The 22,378-nt window shown below is 40.2% G+C and overlaps 1 protein-coding gene across 4 annotated transcripts in view; it reads left to right on the top strand.

Moving 5' to 3' along the window:
- Armh4 (armadillo-like helical domain containing 4) overlaps positions 1–22,378 on the top strand; it is a 101,073-nt gene that overhangs the window by 28,085 nt on the left and 50,610 nt on the right. For 2 of the 4 annotated variants that reach the window (NM_001108374.1, XM_087586088.1), the window contains exon 5: positions 4,157–4,417. In NM_001108374.1, coding sequence (NP_001101844.1) covers positions 4,157–4,417 — 261 coding nt within the window. The remainder of the gene's footprint in view (positions 1–4,156; positions 4,418–22,378) is intronic. The other 2 variants (XM_087586090.1, XM_087586089.1) reach the window with 1 other exon arrangement.

The following is a 22,378-nucleotide window of genomic DNA, read 5'->3' as shown; positions in this document are numbered from 1 at the left end:
CATAAATAGGCCAAAGGTGAGGATTCCTATAAAAATGAATGCTTTAAGAAGGCAGAAGGAACAGGTGAGGAGCTGTCCAGAGTCAGGCAAGCAAGACATCCTAGGGACAAGGGTTCCTGTTCTGGTACTTTCCCCCAGGATGGGATGGCATATCTGCAAGGGTTCTTCATCCCTGTGGTGTGTTAGTGACAGCCTGGGGCTGCTCACTATGTGATAGTCTTTTGGATATGAAAAAAAAATGTCTATATTAGAGATTGTGGGTCAGCCTTCGGTGAGGTCTGCCTATGAGAATATCAGTGAAATTTGTGATGTCTAGTCTTGAGCAAACATAAAGCTTGATTTTTGGTGACCATGGATGGAAGGTATATTTGTAATTAATAAGAAAAACAACACCTAACCTCGAGGGACAACAATTCTGTGTTTGAACAAACTCCTCTTAAGCTCCGCTTAGATCGCATTTGAGGATTCCAAGTTCTTACTAAACGAACAGCCAGTAAGAAAATCAGAGCCTGAAAATTTCTTCTTTGTTCAGCTAACAACGCGAGTTTGTGGGATAAGACTGGCAAGGCTTTTTAGTTCCTCAGAGGCTTAATCCCTCAGAAGAACAAAGGATCCTGTGGGTTATGAAGCCGCTGTTAAGTTCTAGCAGACAGAGGCCAGACAGATAAAATTGGCTTAGAGGGGATACTGTCTAGACACATTTTTCCTCTCTCCTGGCCATGTGTAACAAGACATTTCTTTATTTCAAATCTAAACATATAACTTAAAGTCACAAAGCATTATTCAGCCTTCTGGCACTGATATCTGACACAACTGCTTAATGTTTTAGTTTCCTTCCTTCCTTCCTTCCTTCCTCCCATTCTTCTTACTTTTCTTTCTTTCTACTTTATGTCTGTCTTTCTTCCTCTTCCTCTCTATATCTCTCACTCCCTGTCTCTGTCTCTGTATGTCTCTGTCTCTCTCTGTGTCTCTCTCAGTCTCTCTGTCTCTCTGTCTCTCTCTGTCCCCTGCCCCTCAAAAGGTTTCATATAGTAACCCATGGTAGCTTCCAATTCTCTATGTAGGTAGGAAGACCTTGACCTTCTGAAACTCCTGTCTTCATCTCAAGGGCTGGTATTAAAAGCATGTGCTACTACACTAGGTTTATGTGGTGGTGGAGATCAAACCGAGAACTGGACTTGTGCTAGGTAAGCACTGTGTCAATGGAGGTGCATCCCAGTCCTAAGAGTTTCACTTTCAACCGTTTTAGTTCATCTCAGTCACAGCAAAGTAAAAGGAGCAAGGACCTAATTTCCATTGCTGTCAGTTGATAACTTCCACATTTGGCCTTTCCTGGACTGTCAGCCTTTGCATGTGAATGTCACTGGCATGGCCATCATACAATGTGTTTCAAATATATTTAATTTTGTGTACAATCTTTGCATTCCCATTGGTGATGGGGGAATCTTCTTCCTTCCTTCTTGTGTCCCACATGGTAATAATCATCAAGGGTCTACCTACAAATTGTATCACTGGATCTAGGCATATCTACATCATACCTACTTTCAGGTACCATTAATCACCTGAGTTCTGAGAGTATCCTCATGGGCTTCCTTCCCTGGGTGCTCAGTTGAGGTCATTGCCTATCTTGTAGCCTGAGTCATTTGAAAAGTGGTAAGTCTGATAGGCTCTATCTACTCCCTCTCCTCATTTTATATATTCTTCGTGCACCCTCATCCCATGCCCAGTGACCTCCTTGCTAGTCTCTGAACACAGCCTGTGCACACCTGCCTTAAGGCTCTTGGTGTCACTGGTCTCTCTTCTGGTGATGCCCTCCCAGTAAATATCAACTCAGTTACACATAGAATTTCTATTTATTTATTTATTTATTTATTTATTTATTTATTTATTTATTTATTTATTTTTACACTCCAGAATTTATTCCCCTCCCAGTCCACCCCCTCCAGGATGGTTATGCATCCCATACCTTCCCCACTCCCCCGACCACGCATTTGCCCTCCCTGGTCTCCACAATGATGTCGCCCACCCACCCACCCCACCAGACCTCTAAACTTAAGGGCCTCCAGTCTCTTGAGGATTAGGTCCATCTTCTCTGACTGAACCCAGACCCAGGAGTTCTCTGCTGTATAACTGTTGGAGGCCTCATCTCAACTGGTGTATGCTGCCTGTTTGGTGATCCAGTGTCTAAGAGATCTTAGGGGACCAGGTTTATTGAGACTGCTGGTTCTCCTATAGGGTTGCCCTCCTCCTTAGCTTCCTCCAACTTTTCCCTAATTCAACCAGAGGGGTCAGAAGTTTCTGTTCTTTGGTTGGCTGCAAATATCTGCATCTGACTCTTTCAGCCGCTAGTTGGGTCTTTTGGAGAGCAGTCACAGTAGGGCCCTTTTTGTAAACACCCCATAGCTTCAGTAATGGTGCTAGGTCTTGGGGTTTCCCTTTGAGCTGGAACCCACTTTGGGCCTGTTTGTACATAATCCTTATGCTATAAGGAAAGCTTTCCTCAGTCTCACCATCTGAAGCAACAGTATCCAAGTCTGCTGTGTGTTTTCTTGAGGGGAAAATTGGTTCCTTGGACCCACAAACCTTATCTCTGTTGCCTGGAACAGTATCCATTAAATGTCCATTCTGTCGTGTATTCTTAATGATGACATACACTAAAGCCTACAGAATTCAGACTGATATAGGACCAAAGGATGACAAATTGTAGATCCTGAGCTCATTGCCCTGCCTATGCTAAGCATGTGCTCTCCTACTGAGCTGCATACCAGTGAAGAATTGATATGTGTTACAAGTAATAAGTGTTACAAGAAAATGTCACAGTGATAAAAGAGAGAAGAATGTATATGGTTGTCGGTAAACAGGAACTGTTCCAATGAAAGACTGTGATTGGCTTTAGTTCTCTATTCTCTTGTCTTCTCTGCCTTCTGAATAGAGTTCCTTGCCACAGTGACTGTTGTCTTACAGAGATGCAAAGAAAGCCTTAGATGCATTCTGCCATCATTCAGCTGCCTTGTGGGCTTAGTCACAGTGAAGAGTGGACATGAATATTCCTGGGAAATTAAAGTCAATTGGATTTGCACTCTTAGGTCCCTCAGCCAACACCACCTTAAGTACCAAGGAGGCTCAGTTGTAAAAATTAACTCCTAACAATGATAATGATGTCTTATCACAGGTGGTGGACATTCTTGATAAATCTGCCATTTTGTAACTCTCTTTAGCACTGAATTAGAAATGTTAGTGCAATTATTTCTAGGTTTTTGGGTTACTCTTCCACAGGGACAGTGCAATCCAAATTCATCTGCCTCTCATGTGACATTGCTGAATTCTAGACACTGATGTAGAGGATGGAAAGAGAAGTGTATCAAATCATGAATTTTCTTCTTTAATATCATAGAAGAGATGGAAATATTTTTATGTTCTTTAACATGTCAGAGTAATTCCTAACAGATAAACATTGTAAACCTTTAAAAAAAACAGAAATTTTTACTAGACTTGAAAATATAAAGTAGTTTACAAAAATTCATTGTTCCTATCTTAGTTTACCTTCTACTACTGACCAAGAGCAATTTGAGGAGACTGAGACCATTCCATGGTTTAGCTCAAGATGTCAAAATGAAAACTTAAGGCAGGAACCTGGAGAAAGGAATTCAAAGCAGAGGGCATGGAGGAGTGCTGCCTACTGTCCTGCTCCTTATGGCTTGCTCATTCTACTTTCCGTACAACTCAATATCCCTTCCCCAGGGATGGCACAGCACACATGGGGGAGCACCCCAACACCAACCATGAATCAAGAAAGTAACCCCACAGACCTGCCTACAGGCCAATCTTACTGAAGAATCTTCTCAACTGAGGTTCAATTTTCTCTGATGAGTCTAGATTATGTCATGCTGACAAAACAAACAAACAACAATTCCTAACCTCTAATTCCTAATAAACATGAGGGTTATCATATATAACTGTAGTATTGAAAGTTTTAAACATGGTATATAGAAACACATAATCTCATAAAACTTGGATTGCCTAATGTTCACTTTAACAATTGGTTTTAAAAGACAAACATGACTACTTCATAATGTATGAATTTCTTCAAAAGATTAATATGTTTGAGAATGTGTTCATTGCATGTCTTCAAGTTTTCCTTTGAATTGTTTTCTAGAGGTAGAAGATGATGAGGATGAAGAAGATGAAGACGAAGAGGAAGAAGAGGATGATGAGGAAGATGAAGAGGACGAGGAAGATAAAGAGGCAGACTCCTTGTATAAGGACTTCAATAGTGATACCGAGCCACCAGGGTATACTCTGCCTGGCATCACGTCCCAGGAACCTGACATAGGACCAGGAAGCATAGACCTACTAGAGGTAGCCACCTACCAGGTGCCAGAGACCATCGAGTGGGAACAACAGAATCAAGGTCTGGGTAAGAACCATTTGAATTACCACTCCTTTGCCTAAGACTTCAGTTTTCTTTCACTGACATCTGTCATACAGAAGCACAATCTGCATATGGTTATGGGTGCCTATTTGTGTCTAAATTATCAGTTATTTTCTCAAAATTTTCACATCTGTGGTTTTACATTGCCAACTCCAATCCTCTACTGCCTATTACCAGTCTGGTTACTTGATGTTTTTGGAAGGATCTCCAAAGACTAGTACTTACATCCCAAATTATAACTCAGGCAAAAGAAACTAACTGACAAGCAGTACTAGGCAGAAATCTATTCTTGGCTTGTGGTCAAGGAAATGAATTCTCCTCACTCAGGAAGTGGATTTGTTATGTACAGGTAAGGATAAGCATCTGAAAGAACTTTGGAGCTTAGGAGAAGGTGGAGAAGCTTCAAATCAATGTTACAATGATTATCAGAGTTGTGTTCTAATCGTGTCCATGAATACAAATTGATTATTGGAGTCCAATTTAAGAAATCACTTTTAGTTATTTACAGGTTACATATACAAACTGTATTCACTTACGTGTGTAATTCGATGAAGTAGGTTTTCAATTTTTTGAAAAACTTTTACAAGGTCTCTGTGGGTAGCTCAGGCTGTGCTCAGCCTCATGGTTCTTCTGCCTCTGCTTTCCCTGGCATTACATATGTGTGCAACTACACCCTGCCAATTCAATGGGTTTGCAAGTTGTCACCGATGCTCTTCCTCTGTACTCAACATACAGAATATTTCCATCATCCAACTGATGTTCTTTGTCTCAAGTAACCACTGATCTACTTTTAAATTTATCTATTTTCTGTATTTTATTTTTATTGTAGTGTGTGTGTCAAGTATGTGCACGTGCCCACCACAGAAGCTAGAAATCATTGTATCCCTTAGAACTGGAGCTATAGGCAGTTGACAGCTATCCTATGAGGGTTCTGGGGACTGAAATCCAGTCTTTTGAAAATAGAGCAAGTGCTCTTAATTTTGAGCTATGTTTCAGTTCCATTTAATTACATTTTATTTTGTTTTTGTACGTGGAAAAGTGGGTGTACCTATGTCATGACTCCTGTGTGGGTGTCAGAGGATAATTCTTGGCTTAGGTTTTCTCCTTTCTTCTTTAAGTGGGTTCTGGGGATGGAACTCAGGTCACCAGTCTTATTCAGCAAGAAGTTTTACCTTCTGAGCCATCTCCCTAGCCCATACTGATCTACTATTTTTGTTTGGTGAATAAAATTTTTAAGGGTGTTATGTGGATGGGTCCTGGCATTGCTTCATTAACATTTCCTGAAGGTATGTGAAGGAACATCTCTCACTCTACATAGAGTACCAGCAGCACACTGATGGAGTTATTCTATGTAGAGTACCAGCAACAGACTGATGGAGTGTTTCTGTTGAATCTCAGCTTGGTGAATCAGAGAGTTTAATTGGCTTACTTGCAGTATCAGAGAGGAGGAGTTACAAGAGAATAACTGATCTCTAAACAGTCACATCACAGAGAAATGTGGATGACAATTCCCTAAAGGCTGCATACCTAAAAGTTGGTACCTCCTTATAACTTTCTCCCAAAACTATATGCAGCAGGAGGGAGGTGGAGGTTAGATTGAGTGGCTGTCATCTCAGGTGAAGGAAAAAAGAACCTTATCTCTCTTACTATGAAGGACCTTCTACAGGTTGGATCTTATTGGGAATTGACTGTAAGTAACCACAGCTAATCTGATTAAAATGTAATGACTATACTATGATTATGGGTAAGTTTTCCAGAGAGACACATATTATTTTATTTGTAGCTTTTTTTTTTCTTTTATTGGATATTTTATTTATTTATTTGCACTTCAAATGTTATCCCAGTTTCCCCTCCAGCAACCCCTATTAAATCCCCATTCCCACAGTTCTAGGAGGGTGCTCCCTACCTACTCATGCACCCTACCAATCTCCTTGACTCCCTCCTACCTGCCCTGGCATTCCATGACTCTGGGACATTGAGCCTTCACAGGACCAAGGGCCTCTCCACCCACTGATGTCCAACAAGGCCGTCCTCTGCTGCATATGCAGCTGGAGTCATCAGTCGCTCCATGTGTACTCTTTTGTTGGTGGTTAGATCCTGGGAGCTCTGGAGTGGTTTGGTTGGTTGACATTGCTGTTCTTCCTATGGGGTTGCAAACCTCTTCAGCTCCTTCAGTCCTTTCTCTAACTCCTCCATTGGGAACCCCATTCTCAGTTCAGTGGTTGACTGTTAGCATCTGCCTTTGTATTTGTCAGGCTCTGGCAGAGCCCCTCTCATCTGACAGCTATAGAAGACTCCTGTCAGCATGCGCTTCTTGGCATCCACAATAGTGACACTATGTGGGATGGATCCCCAGGTACAGCAGTCTCTGGATGGCCTTTCCTTCATTCTTTGCTACACATTTTGTCTCTGTATTTCCTCAGTGAGTATTTTATTTCCCCTTCTGAGAAGTACTGAAGCATCCACACTTTGGTCTTCCTTCTTCTTAAGCTTCTTGTGGTTTATAAATTGTATGTTGGGTATTCCAAGCATTTGGGTTAATATCCATTTATCAGTGAAAGCATACCATGTGTGTTATTTTGTGATTGGGTTAACTAACTCAGGATGATATTTTCTAGTTCCATCCACTTGCCTAAGAATTTTATGAAGTCATTGATTTTAATAGCTGAATAGTACTCCATTGTGTAAATGTACATTTTCGGTATCCATTCCTCTGTTGAGGAATATCTGAGTTCTTTTCAGCTTCTGGCTATTATAAATAAGACTGTTATGAACATAGTGGAGCATGTGTCCTTGTTATATGTTGGGGCATCTTTTAGGCATATGCTCAGGAGTGGTACATCTGGGTCCTCAGGTACTACTATGTCCAGATTTCTGAGGAACAGCCAGACTGATTTCCAGAGTGGTTGGGCCAGCTTGCAATCCCACCAACAATGGAGGAGTGTTCCTCTTTCTCTACACCTGCTACAGCATCTGCTGTCACCATAGTTTGCGATCTTAGCCATTCGGACTGGTATGAGGTGGAATCTCTGATTGCTCTGGCTAGGACTTCCAATACTATATTGACAATGTAGGAAGAGAGTAGGCAGCCTTGTCTAGTCCTTGATTTTAGTGGGATTGCTTCAAGTTTCTCTCCATTTAGTTTGATGTTGGCTACTGGTATCCTGTATATTGCTTTTATTATGTTTAGCTATGGGACTCGAATTTCTGATCTTTACAAGACTTTTACCATAAAGGGGCATTGAATTTTGTCAAATGCTTTTTCAGTATCTAATGAGATGATCATGTGGTCTTTTTCTTTGAGTTTGTTTATGTAGTGGATTACGTTGATGGATTTCCATATACTGAACCATCCCTGCATCCCTGGGATGAAGTCTACTTGATCATTATGGATGATTATTTTAATGTGTTCTTGGATTCAGTTTATGAGAAATTTATTAAGTATTTTTGCATTGATATTCATGAAGGAAGTTGGTCTGAAGTTTTCTTTCTTTGTTGGGTCTTTGTGTGGTTTAGGTATCAGCATGATTGTGGCTTCATAGATGAAATTGGGTAGTGTTCCTTCTGTTTCTATTTTGTGGAATAGTTTGAAGAGTATGAGGTCTTCTTTGAAGGGCTGATAGAATTGTGAAATAAACCCATCTAGTCCTGAGCTTTTTTCTGTTGGAAGACTTTTAATGCTTCTACTTCTTTAGGGATTATGGGACTCTTTAGAAGGTTTATCTGATACTGATTTAACTTTGATACCTTGTATCTGTCTAAAATATTTTCCATTTCCTCCATATTTTCCAGATTTGTTGAGTATAATCATTTATAGTAAGATCTGATAATTTTTTGAATTTCCTCAGTTTCTGTTACATCTCCCTTTTCATTTCTGATTTTGTTAATTTGGATGCTGTCTCTGTGCCCTCTGGTTAATCTAGCTAAGGGTTTATCTATTTTGTTGATTTTCTCAAAGAACCAGCTCCTGATTTTGTTAATTCTTTGTATAGTCCTTTTTGTTTCTACTTGGTTGATTTCAGACCTGAGTTTGATTATTTCCTACCATCTACTCCTCTTGGGTGTATTTGCTTCTTTTTATTCTAGGGCTTTTAGGTGTGCTGTCAAGCTGTTAGTATATGCTCTCTCCAGTTTCTTTTTGGAGGCACTCAGAGCTATGAGTTTTCCTCTTCGATCTGCTTTCATTGTGTTCCATAAATTTGGGTTTGTTATGCCTTCATTTTCATTAATTTCTAAAAAGTCTTTAATTTCTTTCTATATTTTTTGTTTGACCAAGTTATCATTGAGTAGAACATTGCTCATTTTCCATGTGTATGTGGGCTTTCTGTTGTTTTTGTTGTTATTGAAGACCAAATTTAGTCCATGCTGATCTGATAGGATGCATGGTATTATTTCCATCTTCTTGTATCTGTTGAGACCTGTTTTGTGACCAATTATATGCACAGTTTTGGAAGAGGTACTAGGAGCTGCTGAGAAGAAGGTATATTCTTTTGTTTTAGGATGAAATGTTCTATAGATATCTGTTAAGTCTGTTGGTTCATCTTCTGCTTTTGTTTGTTTGTTTGTTTTTCTGTTTCTCTGTTTAGTTTCTGTTTCCATGATCTGTCCATTGCTGAGAGTGGGGTGTTGAGGTCTCCTGTTATTATTGTGTGAGGTGTGATGTGTGCTTGGAGCTTTGATAAAGTTTCTTTTATGAATGTGGCTGTCCTTGCATTTAGAGCTTAGATGTTCAGAATTGAGATTTCGTCTCCGTCGATTTTCCTTTGATGAGTATGAAATATCATTCCTTATCTTATTTGATAACTTTTGGCTGGAAATCAATCTTATTTGATATTAGAATGGCTACTTCAGCTTGTTTGTTGGGACCATTTGCTCAGAAATTTGTTTTTCAGCCTTTTACTCTGAGATTGTGTCTGCCTTTGTCACTGAGGTATATTTCCTGTATGCAGCAAAATCCTGAGTCATGTTTATGTATCCAGTCAGTTAGTCATTGTCTTTTTATTGGGGAATTGAATCCATTGATGTTAAGAGATATTAAGGAAAAGAGAGTGTTGCTTCCTATTATTTTTGTTGTTAGAGGTGGAATTATGTTTGTGTGACTATCTTCTTTCTGGTTAGTTGAAAGACAATTACTTTCTTGCTTTATGTAAGGTATAGTTTCCCTCCTTGTATTGGAGTTTTCCATCTATTATCCTTTGTGGGACTGGATTTGTGGAAAGGTATTATATGAATTTGGCTTTGTCATGGGATATCTTGGTTTTTCCATCTATGTTTATTGATAGTTTTTCTAGGTGTAGTAGCCTGGGCTGGAATTTGTGTTCTCTTAAGGTTTGTATGACATCTGTCCTGGGTTTTCTGACTTTCGTAGTTTCTGGTAAGAAGTCTGGTATAATTTTGATAGGTCTGCCCTTATATATTACTTGACATTTCCCCCTTTCTGCTTTTAATATTCTTTGTTCTGTGCATTTGGTTTTTTGACTATTATATGACAGAAAGAGTTTCTTTTTTGGTCCTGTCTATTTCTATTTCTATAGGTTTCTTGTATGTTCTTGTATGTTCTTTTTCTTTAGGTTAGGGAAGTTTTCTTCTATAATTTTGTTGAAGATATATTCTGGCCCTTTAAGTTGGGAATCCTTGCTTTCTTCTATACTTATCCTTAGGTTTGATCTTCTCATTGTATCCTGGACTTCCTAGATGTTTCGGGTTAGGAGCTTTTTGCATTTCTCATTTTCTGTGACTGTTGTGTCGATGTTTTCTATATTATCTTCTGCCCCTGAGATTCTCTCTTCTATCTCTTGTATTCTGTTGGTGATGGTTGTCCAAGGTTGTCTCCCTTTGTGATTTCTTTATTGTTTCTGTTTCCATTTTTAGATCCTGGGTGGTTTTGTTCAATTCCTTTGCCTGTTTGGTTGTGTTTTCTTGTAATTCTTTAAGAGAATTTTGTGTTTCCTCTTTAAATGCTTGTACTTGTTTACCAGTATTCTTCTGTGTTTCTTTAAGGGATTTATTTATGCCCTTCCTAAAGACCTGTATCATCATCATGAGATGTGATCTTAAATTTGAATCTTGCTTTTCCAGTGAGATAGAGTATCCAGGACTTGCTGTAGTGGTAGAACTGAGTTCTGATGATGCCAATTAGCCTTGGTTTCTGTTGCTTATGTTCTTGTGTTTGCCTTTTGCCTTCTGTCAATCTCTACTGCTACCTGTCCTTGCTGTCTCTGGAGACTGTCCTTTCTGTGACCCTGGTTGTGTCAGAACTCCTCATAGTCCAGCTGTCTCTGTGATCCTGTGATTCTGTGATCCTGTGATCCTGAGATCCTGGTTGGGTCAGAGCTCCTGGGAGACAACTTTCTCTGGCTGTTACAGGAGTTGATGGGAGTCAGAGCCCTGAGTTTGCTCTGGGCACTGGTGCAAGCTGGAAGGAACCAGTGCCTCTGGATAGATAGGGGTTTGTGTTTCCCTGGTGCCTATGGAGGTCCCAATTAGGCTGCGTACTGGGAAAGATGTTGTGACCTCAACTGTGATCATGAGTGTATCAGAGCTCCAGTGCTCCTGGTTGTATCTCAGCTCCTGGGAGTTGAGCTTTCTTTGTGATCCTGTGATCCCAGGTGTTTCAGATCACCTGAGAGTCAGGCTCCCTTTGGGTGTTGTAAGAGTGGATGCAGAGTCAGTATCCCAGGTCTGCTCCAGGTCCAGCTTCAGACCAGAAGGAACCTGTGCCACTGTCTGGGTGGGTATTCCTGCATCCCTGGATTCTGGAGGGACCCAGTTACTCTGAGTGTTGGGGTAGATGTTGTGGCCTCTTTTGTGTTCCTGGGCATTTCAGAGAACCTGGGAGTTTGGCTTCCTTTGGGTGTTGTTGGATTGGGTGTAGAGCCAGTGCCCAAGGTCTGCTCAGGGCACTGGTTCAGACCAGAAGAGTGTAGCTTCTTTTACTTAGTGAAATGATGGTGAGATCCAACTCTGCATCAATATTTGTTTTCCTATTCTAATAGGTTAATGTGATGTCACAATTTTTTTATCTAGTATGCCACTAGAGCCATATCCTTGTCAGAGTACAACTTGGGGTCTTTCCTTCTACCATGTTGGTTCTGAGGATTAATCCTAAGTGACCAGGCTTGGCACAAGCCACCTTAACAGCCTGATTTGTTAGCATTTAAGTGATTTTTCCTAGTCCAGAGTATTTTTTAATTTACTTTATTTTTAATTATGGTTATGGGTATGTATCTAGGAAGTGGTATATGCTCGTGTATACAGATGAACATAGAAGCCAGCAGAGGTGATTGGATGCCCTGGAGCTGAAGTTACAAGCAGTTATAAGTTGTCCAACCTGGGTACTGGCAAGCAAACAGGTCCTGTGGAAGAACAGCAAGTGTTCTTAACCACCAAACCATCTCTCTAGCCTTGTAAGTTTGTTTTGTTTTACTAGTAATTTTTCCTTACCATAATAATCTACTATTTTTCTAAAAATCTCTTGTGTCTTATCATGATAGATTTTCAGTAATTTTATTTTATCAGACTGTTGTTAGCATTGCAGGTTTTTGTAGAAATCCAAACAAGGAATGATTGTTTAAAGCTTGTCTTTCTTCCACTGGGGAAAGATTGTAATTGTATAGTGAGTCTAGAATTCTATTACCCCAACTTTTTCTTGAAATGTTTCTTTACAACTTTAAGTTAATTGTGGGTTAATATAAATTGATCTGCTGTCCTCAGTTCTTTCAGATTGGTTCCTTAATCCTGGCATGTTTTGTGGTAGATAGAATAATGGCTCCCAAAATATAGTTTAACCTCCAAAGACTTTAGAAATTTTACCCTATGGGACATTAGTCTGGATAGTAGGGGTTTCATAGTCATAGAGATAGTATATTAGTACTCAGATGGTAGAGTACGTTTTAGCATGAAGGAAAAGTCTAAGGTTTGATCCCAGCAGGGCATAGACTGGGCATGTTGGTGCATGCCTGCAATCCCAGCACTTTGGAGGTAAGGGCTGGAGGACCAGAGTACAAGGTCATGCTAGGCCACATAGGGACTTTGAAGTCATCCTGGGATACATAACATCGTGTCTAAATAACAACAGCAAAGGGAAACTCCTAATCCAGGCAATAAGCAGAGAAAAGAAGCTCAAAGTCAGAGTCAGAAAAGAATATCTGATGTTGGAGGCAAATATTACAGCAATATGGCCCTGAGCAAAGGAACACCAGAAACCCCTGGAAGATGGAGAAGCCAATAAAATAGATTCACCTGTCGCTTGTAGAAGAAATGGAATTCTACCAACATTAATTTGAGATCAGTCAGGCCCATTCTGAACTTTTGACCTCTAAAATTATGAAGTAATGAGTTTGTGATGTCTTAAGCCTCTGCTTTTATGTGAATATGAAAGACCCCCGGAGTGGGGAGACCCTCACTCAAGTCTCGGGATGATGCGACCCCCCAAGAACTCACGTGAGACCGTCCTTGCTGTAATAAACATGAGGTTTATTGATAGGAACCAGTGCACTGGGGTCGAGACTCATATTCCACGCAGGGGCAGTGGAGTTCGACCCCCAGTAACTAAGACAAGGGGAATTTAAAGGAGGAAACCTCAACCCCAGCGGGTAGGGAGGGCATCATTGGAAAATGTCGAGAATACCAGTGAAAAAATCACAAGGAGGAGATTCCTGCTTCTCAAGATTGTTTACTTTATGGTCCATCAGTTCCTGGGAGAAGCTTCCTGCTTCTCAAGATTATTCTCTAGGATTTTAATCTAACTTTATGGTCAGCTAGTACAGGTAGAGGGCAGGGTCTGCAATTTGAGGTATTTAGGGCTTTTTTAAACTTCTGACTTCTTAGCTGCATTTTTTATTCTTTCAAATGTATTATAACAGCAAGGAGAAAAACACACAGGTTTCAGTTATGATTTAAATGAACTCCATCATTTTGAAAGTATAACGTCTGATTGCCTGTGGGCAGCATGGGGATGTTGTAATCTTAGGTCTACTGTTTTTCTCACAATAAATCAGCAAAAGTGCAAATATACTTATACACTTCCCATAGACTAAAAACAGAAAAATATAGACAACTTTCTAGCACAAAGCAGTAGATGCACAGGCCTCAATTTTCTGAAACTCTGTCTTCTACATGCCCATGCATGTATTGCTTCCTATAGGGAGCTCTGCCTCCTGCAGAATTCCTCTTTCCAGGAAGTGGTTGAGATTAAGCCATGTGACCACATAGGCAGGGGATATCTGATTGGTGCAGTGGATTGAGTGGGTATCAGTCATCTCCATCAGTGATTTCTGATGTGCTCTCTGCCTTCATTTCTTGTACATTCTTATCTATGTCTGTCTCTTCTGTCCTCTAATGAATTCTGTAGCTAGTCTTGTTAAACTATTAACTTTATTTTAAATATGTATCGAATTCATCGATTCTGGGTGAAAGCTTAATGGTATTAATTTATGTCTTTCTTCATGAAGAGACCATTTTTTGGACACTTTAACATTTGATTAATATTCTAGAGGAATGAGGTTTGGAAAAACCATCAGTTAGGTCGGTGCTGAATTATTATAACTGTCTTCATTCTTATTCCGAAAGTCTGCACATTACATTGCAGTGGGCACTTGATTGAGAAAATACATTTCTAGAGTCCCTTTCAAAGTCATTATAAATATTCAGTGAATATTCTAAGGATGGGTGCTGGCAGCAGATACAGGGACAGTGCTCATCTGTCTACTTTCTATGGGGCATTCACTGAGCCTGTACTGAATACGTGCTCTGTGTTTTGTCAGCAGTGAAAGACTGATATGTTACCATGTCATAAATTATCCTAGAGCAGAGAGCAGTCTCACAGATGCAGTGGCTGAGCAATTCCAATAAGCAGGGAAGAGAATAATCCACTGTTTTGCTTTGCATCTGGTTGACATCCTTCTGAGAGGTGTGGCTTCAGAAGGTGTAGTGCCATTAACTAGTTTCTTACACCCTTTCTGTAGGGCCTTCAGAAGGACCTAGAAAAATGCAGAATTGCTATCTTGGTAAGACAACTCATTTAAAAATCCTCATGCATTATAAGCTACAAGAAATTACTCATTAACTTCCTTAGCTGGTCACTTCCAAGATTAAAGGGAGAGGAACAGAGAGAAATGTGTTTGGGAATGATAAAAAAAAAAAAAAGCAGGATCCAGTGCAGTCGTGTGGTGGGTAGGCCTTAGAGAAACAGACTGCTTGGCTGTGAGGAAGACTCAGACATGGCAGCATTCTTTTCTTCTCTTCCTCTGTCAGTTTATTTAAAATGTCACACAACTAAGACCGAATAGTTCAATGTCGTGCAATGCACACTATGACAGCAAGGAAGAGATGCTTTCTGGAGGACAGTGGAAAGTGTGAGCACTACAGCGAATGTCGGTGCATTCTGATGAAGGACATGGTGAGCTATGGTTTAAAACATTCAGGAGGTTCCTGGGACTATTGCAATTAAGTAAATGTATAGACTAGAAAGAAAGGGGAGAAAACCTTAATGCAATGTTAAAAGCAAAAAGAGAGCAGATTGGCCAAATCCCCAAGTAAGGGTGCTCACTTAAGGAGCTATAAAAGGTAGTGGAATACTACACCTACTGTAGATGTAACATTCCTAGCTAGAATGTATGGATTTTCCTGTCGTGGAGGTACCTTCTATATATCTAAGGGTATGCATAACAGAATTTGAGAATGCTACTCTCTACTATGAATCAAATCTTCAATAGTGAAAACTCACATGCTTTCTAGTGGTATATCATACATTAATATTTTTGATTTTTGGTTTTTTACCCCCAAATAAGATCTTGTGAGCTCAGTCAGACTGATCTCAAAGTCTCAACCTTGTTCTGTAGCCAAGAATAATAAACGTTCACTTCTGACCCCTGCTTCTGCCTTCAGAGTACTGGTGTTATAAGCTGCACCACCATGCTCAGCCTTTTACAGAGCTAGGTATCAAAACCTGGGGTATCCTATGTGATTTTCAAGCATTCTGTGAGGTAAGCTATATACTTTGCTATTCCCCCAGGACTATCAGTGTTTCTACTTTCAACATTTTACAAGTTACATATAGCAAAGACACATGCATCAAATTTCAGTTTCCTTAGAAACCTCATGGTCCCACTACAAATTCGAAACTCTAGACTAGAGAAATGTGGATGTAGACACCCTGATCTGGGATTGGTCTGGCATCCGCCAATGCTTATTTGTTCTTTTTGTCCCAGACATGATGCCTGAGTAGGTTTCTGGACTAGAGTTTAAAGCTACTCTCTTTTCTTTGAAGACTTGAACTGCTTTTCCTACATAGGTCCTAGACTTAAATGCAGATCTTTGGTGTATTAGGTCAAACACACTGGTGAGTTCATGTAGAGATGAATGGCCCACATCTCGCTGCCTCCAGAGCATGATGAGCATATAATGTACGGTGCCTTTGAGTCCAAGGTATTATTTCTTCATAGACCTTTCATTTGAATATTTGCTACTTTCAAATTAGTAGTAGTTGGAGATTTCTGACTGCCTGTGTCCAAATATTCAGCCAGTGCAATTTCAAATACTTCTGTTGTGTGAATTTTCCATTTGTTTATTTTTAATCTCTTCTTGTTACTATTTTGTGAGGTGCTCTCGGTCCTCCCGTTAGCAGGAGGTAGGCTATAAATAGGGCAAATACACCAACATGACAAACTCCTGTGGCTCATTCCCACTGTGCTCCCAGATGTCCAGGAGGCTGAAACCCAGAAAGTCATTAGCTCCAGCACTCAGCCATCCTGAGGAGACTGGAGAAAACAATGGATGGAATTAGACAAACACTGCATTTCCTTTCACTTTATGCTCATGGGGAGCTGATGAGAAGTTCTGGATCTGTATTTTATAAGTTACTGTTTTCTTTCCACCTAAGGTATGTGAATGTGTCTGGAAAGAGAAAAAGAATTGATAGATGAGCTTGGCTTGATGATTCTCAGTTGTAAGCCCAGCACTGAAGCAAGAGGATTGCCATAAGTTGGAGGAAAATCTGGCCTATGGAGTGAATTATAGCTAGTGTGGGCTACAGAATGAGATCATGCCTCAAGCTCTATCCTCAAGCTGAGTTCATAGTTTTGTGGGATGTGCTGTGCAAGGTGTGGTTTTCTTAGACTGATGTATATAACAATCATGTGAAGAACTTCCTCACCCTAGATCTATGGGAGAGATGACTGATAGAATCCATTCATTTCAAGAGGAATAAAGAGAACTATGTCATTTGCAAGATACTGTTCACCTTGCCCACCTACAGAATACCATAAATACCCTTCTCTTTCTAAGTCCTCTTTTGAGGAAAATTAGTACAATGTCAATTTTAAGGCAAAAAAAAAAGAAAGAAAGAAAGAAAGAAAGAAAGAAAGAAAGAAACAAAGAAACAAAGAAAGAAACAAAGAAAGAAACAAAGAAAGAAAGAAAGAAGGAAACTTGCTATCACAAATTGCAGCCTAGCTTCAAACTTTCAGATTGGCTGTATAGCCTGTGCTGTCCTTGAATTTCTGATCATACTTTGAGTGCTGGAATTACAAGCAGTCAACAACATGAAGTGCTGGGGATCGAAGCCATGGCTTCATGCATGCTCTGTGCTAGGCAAATGCTCTCCCCATTGAGGTACACCCCCACCCCGACATGTCAAATGTTAATCAGTGGAGTTCATAGTATTGTATTGAGTGTTACTAGGGCAGCTAAGGCTGCATGAGCTCATACTCAAGTGTGTACCTGAGGGCCTTAACTATTCTCCCAGGTATTCCCTTACCAGGAACAAAGCATTCCAGTTCAAAGAGAAATCTGTAGGTCAATTACTTCCCAACTCTGATGGCTCACCATGATGGCACTGTAGCAGTAAGTTCTACGTGACCCATTAAAAGAATTGTTTAGCTCCCTGGGGATGATGTATTTGGACATTAAAGGAATGATAGCACACACAGCCACAATACAACACAGCCAAAGCCAAAGGAGAGATTAAATGTTCGAATAAGATCGGTAACTTGGGATTCTACAGGTCAAGCATCAGAATAGCTCCTAAAATGTATTTATCTTCTTCTGCACTCCTGATATGTACACGATATCCATGTCCTAGCCTCTTCCCATGCTTCCTTCAGATCCTCTGTGGGGGCCTCTACCATGGTCCAGCCATAGTCAGAATCATTGAGACATGCAGAGAACATTGCTGAAGAGGGACGTTTTCTCCCATATTCTTCTTTCTGGAAATGGTCTTCTTATTTCATAAAAATATCTGTGAACACTCAGATATGACTGAAGCCTTTCTTGGGAACCCAATTCACCTGAATGCCGTTGTGAAGCTCACAGATGCTAGCATCCAGCACTGACTCCTATTGATAGCTTAAAGGAGAAGGCTGACTTTGAGCTAGCTATCACTCTAGGTCTGAAGCTTTTCAGCTGAGTTGGGGGGAGGGATGGGACGTTGCTTCTTACAGCTATTCTTGGTGGATGTTTAAATGACATTAGTTTGACTCCTGAGAAAATCATAACTCATCAGACACTGCAGATTCTTTGCCATATTCATAATAAACACCAAGTGTATGTCTCGCACAGTAGTAGAAATTCACCCGAGTTGGCCTGTCTTTGGGTTTCTATACAGTACTGGTTCAAAGTCGTTTTAACAACTCCAGAACCTTTAATAATAACTAATTATGCCATGTAGGCTTAGATTTTTCAAAGCCTACTTTAATAAGGAAAGGTTCTTAAATGCTTAAACTTCTCTTCTAGAGAACTACCACTCACCAGAGGTAGTTGAAAGGAAAGGTTAATAGGGCAAAGGGGGATGTGGATCTGTTTAGAAGTAGTTCTTTGTGGTGATTCCAGTCTTCATTGTCAGGATATCAGCAGTTCAGCTCACACAAATCAGGGGCAGTGGTTTGAACTACGCACAAACACCTTTCACAAATCAGCAAAGGCAGATAGATCCAGAGGAAACTGCAAGGCTTCGCCAATCAGCCAAGTCCACAGAAGAGATAAGAAGCTGCCCGAATGTCACAAGAAGGTCTTTGGTGCATTTCTCTCTATAAAATCCCAATAAATTATGATCAGCGATCAAGGCAAGGTGAACCAATGTCATAGCATCATCCACTGTTTGTTGGGTTATACTTATACCCTTTCCAAGCATCACATGTCCTTTCAAGGGTCTACTCCAGCAAAACATCACATGCCCTTTTTTTCAGGAGGCTTCCAGAAAATGTCTTTTCTCAGCAAAACATCCCCCCTGTGTCTGCCTCAGTAGAACAATCATAAGACAGTTTTCAGAAAAACATCACACAACACAACTGAGTCTCCAAAGATACCAGAAATTTCCACTTCAATGCCATCGATGTGTCAACCTTGAAGAACACCCTCCAAATTCATCCTCCATTATCTGGTTGCTTGATTTTGCTTTGGCACATTTTAAAAGATAAGACACACAGAATATGAGTCACAGTGTGCGCCCTGGCAACTGTAGGAAACGTGAAAGCTCTTCAATGTCTCCCAACCTCCAAACTCACTTGAATAACACAGACTCAGCTATCGGCAGACAAGGTAGCTTTAACATAAACTTCCATTGCATGAACCATCTCAGCACTAGGGAGTGGAGGGCTTCTGTCTGGTCAACTCGTGCTAACATTCTTTAAGGGCCTTTATTCCTCTATGGGATGCACATGGATGTATATGAACACAGATGTAGAGGCCAGATGTGAATGTTTGATGTCTTCTTAAGTTGCTCTCCACCTTATATTTTGAAGCATCTCTCTCTGAATCTAAAGTCCATTAGTCAAAGTCCATTAATTAGTCTATGCTGATTAGCTCCTGAGCTCCAGGAGCCCACTGGCTCTGCAGCTACAACACTATACTTGCAAACACATGACACCAGGCTCAGTGTTAACAATGGTGTTGGGGATCAAACTCAGGTATCTTTCTTGTGCTCTGGGCACTTAATTGACTGATGTATGACCCTAGATTCTCCTCCCTCCACAACTTCTTTCTATCATTGGTTCTTTTTTCTTTACCTTCCTATTTTATTAATTAACAGTTAGCTCTGTAAGTCAGAATACAAAAAGTAGGTTTCATTAGAGCATCAGTATGCTTTGTTTTTCATCTTTTCCCCATCACCCGACACACTTACTATTTATTCTCTGAACAGCATTTTGAAGCTAGATTATTGAGAACATGACCAAGCATTTTAGACCTGCTTTTTGAATCAGGGTGTCATTCAGCCTAGTCCAGTATCAGATCTGCTATGTACCTGACTTTGAACTTCTGACACCTCTGCAGGTACCGGAGTTATAGGTATGTGCATCCATGCAAGACTTTATATGTTGCTAGATATTGAACTCAGAGCTTTGTAAACACTAGGAAAGCACTTTTTTTATCAGTTTTTTAACCTCAAAACTGAGCTATAACTCAAACTTTAATTTTCTTTTAAGATTAAGTTTTGTGCTCTGTTCTATTGTGTACTGTATAAATTATCAGACTTGGGAAACAATGGGCCAGTTACCTTCACTGGTGCAGGCTATGACTCAAATAAAAACCAGATATTTTATTTTCAGAATGATAGTTTCTTGCAAACTTCCAAATTGTCTGTGTGTAGTGGCGCATGTCTTCAATTCCAGCACTGGGGCAGCAGATATCTGAGTTCAAGGGTTCTTGGCCAGCTAGGCCTACATAATGTCTCTTTAAAAAGAAAAGGAGAGGGGGTGGAGTGTGGGGGAGACAGAGACAAAGAGAGACAGAGAGGGACAGAGAGATGGAAAGAAAAGAAAAACAGAAAGGAGAAAAAAATTAGATGGCCTTATGGAGACAGATGTTGGAAAGCTTCCACTAAAGACTAAATTCAGCTTTGTCTTGTCTAGAGTGGTAGACACCATATATACTGTCCTCTCTGCCACTGACCAAACCAGAGAATAGACTTGCTTTTTCTCATCATTTTTAACTCATCTCTTAAACATTTATGAATCCTGGTTTGAAAATTCATTCCTTTTTTCTATCTTTAATGTCCTGTAGGAGGTTGTAGATATCATTTTTTTTTGTATCAAGGTTTATCTAACATAAATTTAGACTCATTTTATTTTGAAAAGTCTTCTGGAAACCCAAATCCACATATATTAGTGTTGCATCTTCTCCTTGATTTAATATTTTTATTGGATATTTTCTTTACCAACATTTAAATATTACCCCCCTTTGTTGTTTCCCCTCCAGAAAAGCCCATCCCATGCTCCCACCCCCTGCCTCCATGAGGGAGCTCTTCCACCCACCCATTCACTCCCTCCCATCTCTCCACCCTGGCATTCCTGTATTCTAAACTGGTATATAGAGCCTTCACAGGAGCAAAGGCCTCTCTTACCATTGATGACCTACAAGGCCATCCTCTGCTACATATGCAGCTAGAGTGATGGGTTGCTCTAGGTGTACTCTTTGGTTCGTAGTTTAGTTGCTGGAAGCTCTGGGATGTCCAGTTGGTTGATATTGTTGTTCTTCCTATAGGGTTGCAAGCCCCCTTAGCTATCTCAGTCCTTTTCTAACTTCTCCATTGAGGACTCCATTCTCAGCCCAATGATAGGCTGTGAGCATCCATCTGCCTCTGTATTTGTCAGGCTCTGGCAGAATCTCACAGGAGACAGCTATATCAGGCTCCTATCAGCATGCATCTCTTGACATCCCCAATAGTGACTGGGTTTGGTGACTGCCTGTAGGATAGATCCCTATGTGTGGCAGACTCTGGATGGCCTTTCCTTCAGTCTCTGCTCCACACTTTGCCTGCATATTTCCTCCTGTGAGTATTTTGTTCACCCCTCTAAGAAGGACTGAAGCATCCACACTTTGGATTTTATTCGTCTTGAGCTTCATGTGGTCTGTAATTTGCATCTTGGATATTCCAAGCTTTTCGGCTAATATGCAGTGAGTGCATATCATGTGTGTTCTTTTGTGATTGGGTTAGCTCACTCAGGATGATATTTTCTACTTCCATCCATTTGCCTATGAATTTCATGAAGTCATTGTTTTTTATAGCAGAGTAGTACTTCATTGTGTTAATGTACCATATTTTCTGTATCTATTCTTCTGTTGAAGGACATCTGGGTTCTTTCTAGCTTCTGGCTATTACAAATAAGGCTGCTATGAACATAGTGAGGTATATGTCCTTTTTATATGTTGGAGCATCTTTTGGGTATATGCCCAGGAGTGGAAGATATGGATCCTCAGGTAGTAGCATGTCCAATTTTCTGAAGAACAGCCAGACTGATTTCCAAAGTGGTTGTACCAGCTTGCAATCCCACCAACAATGGAGCAGTATTCTTCTTTGTCCACATCATTGACAGCATTGACTGTCACCAGAGTTTTTGATCTTTGCCATTCTGACTGATGTGAGGTAGAATCTCAGAGTTGTTTTGATTTGCATTTCCCTGATGACTAAGTATGTTGAACATTTCTTTAGGTGCTTCTTAGCCACTTGATATTCCTCAGTTGAGAATTCTTTGTTTAGCTCTGTATCCCATTTTTAATAGGGTTATTTGATTCTCTGGAGTCTAACTTCTTGAATTCTTTGGATATATTGGATATTAGCTCTCTATCAAATGTAGGATTGGTAAAGACTTTTTCCCAATCTGTTGGTTGTCATTTTGTCCTGTGGACAGTGCCCTTTGCCTGACAGAAGTTTTGCAATTTTATGAAGTCCCATTTGTCTATTCTTGATCTTAGAGCATAAGTCATTGGTGTTCTGTTAAGGAAATTGTCCTCTGTACCTATGTGTTAAGGCTCTTCCCCACATTCTCTTCTATTAGTTTCACTCTACCTGGTTTTATGTGGAGGTCCTAGATCTACATGGACATGAGCTTTGTACAAGGAGATAAGAATGGATTGATTTGCATTCTTCTACATTCTAACCACTAGTTGATTCAGCACAATTTCTTAAAAAGCTGTCCTTTTTTTTTTCACGAATGGTTTTAACTTCTTTGT

The sequence above is a fragment of the Rattus norvegicus genome, chromosome 15 (assembly GCF_021556685.1).
Source record: "Rattus norvegicus strain SHRSP/BbbUtx chromosome 15, alternate assembly SHRSP_T2T, whole genome shotgun sequence".
Taxonomy (NCBI): Eukaryota; Metazoa; Chordata; class Mammalia; order Rodentia; family Muridae; genus Rattus; species Rattus norvegicus.
The sequence above is the reverse complement of the archived record's forward strand: the minus strand, read 5'-3'. Positions and strand labels throughout refer to the sequence as shown.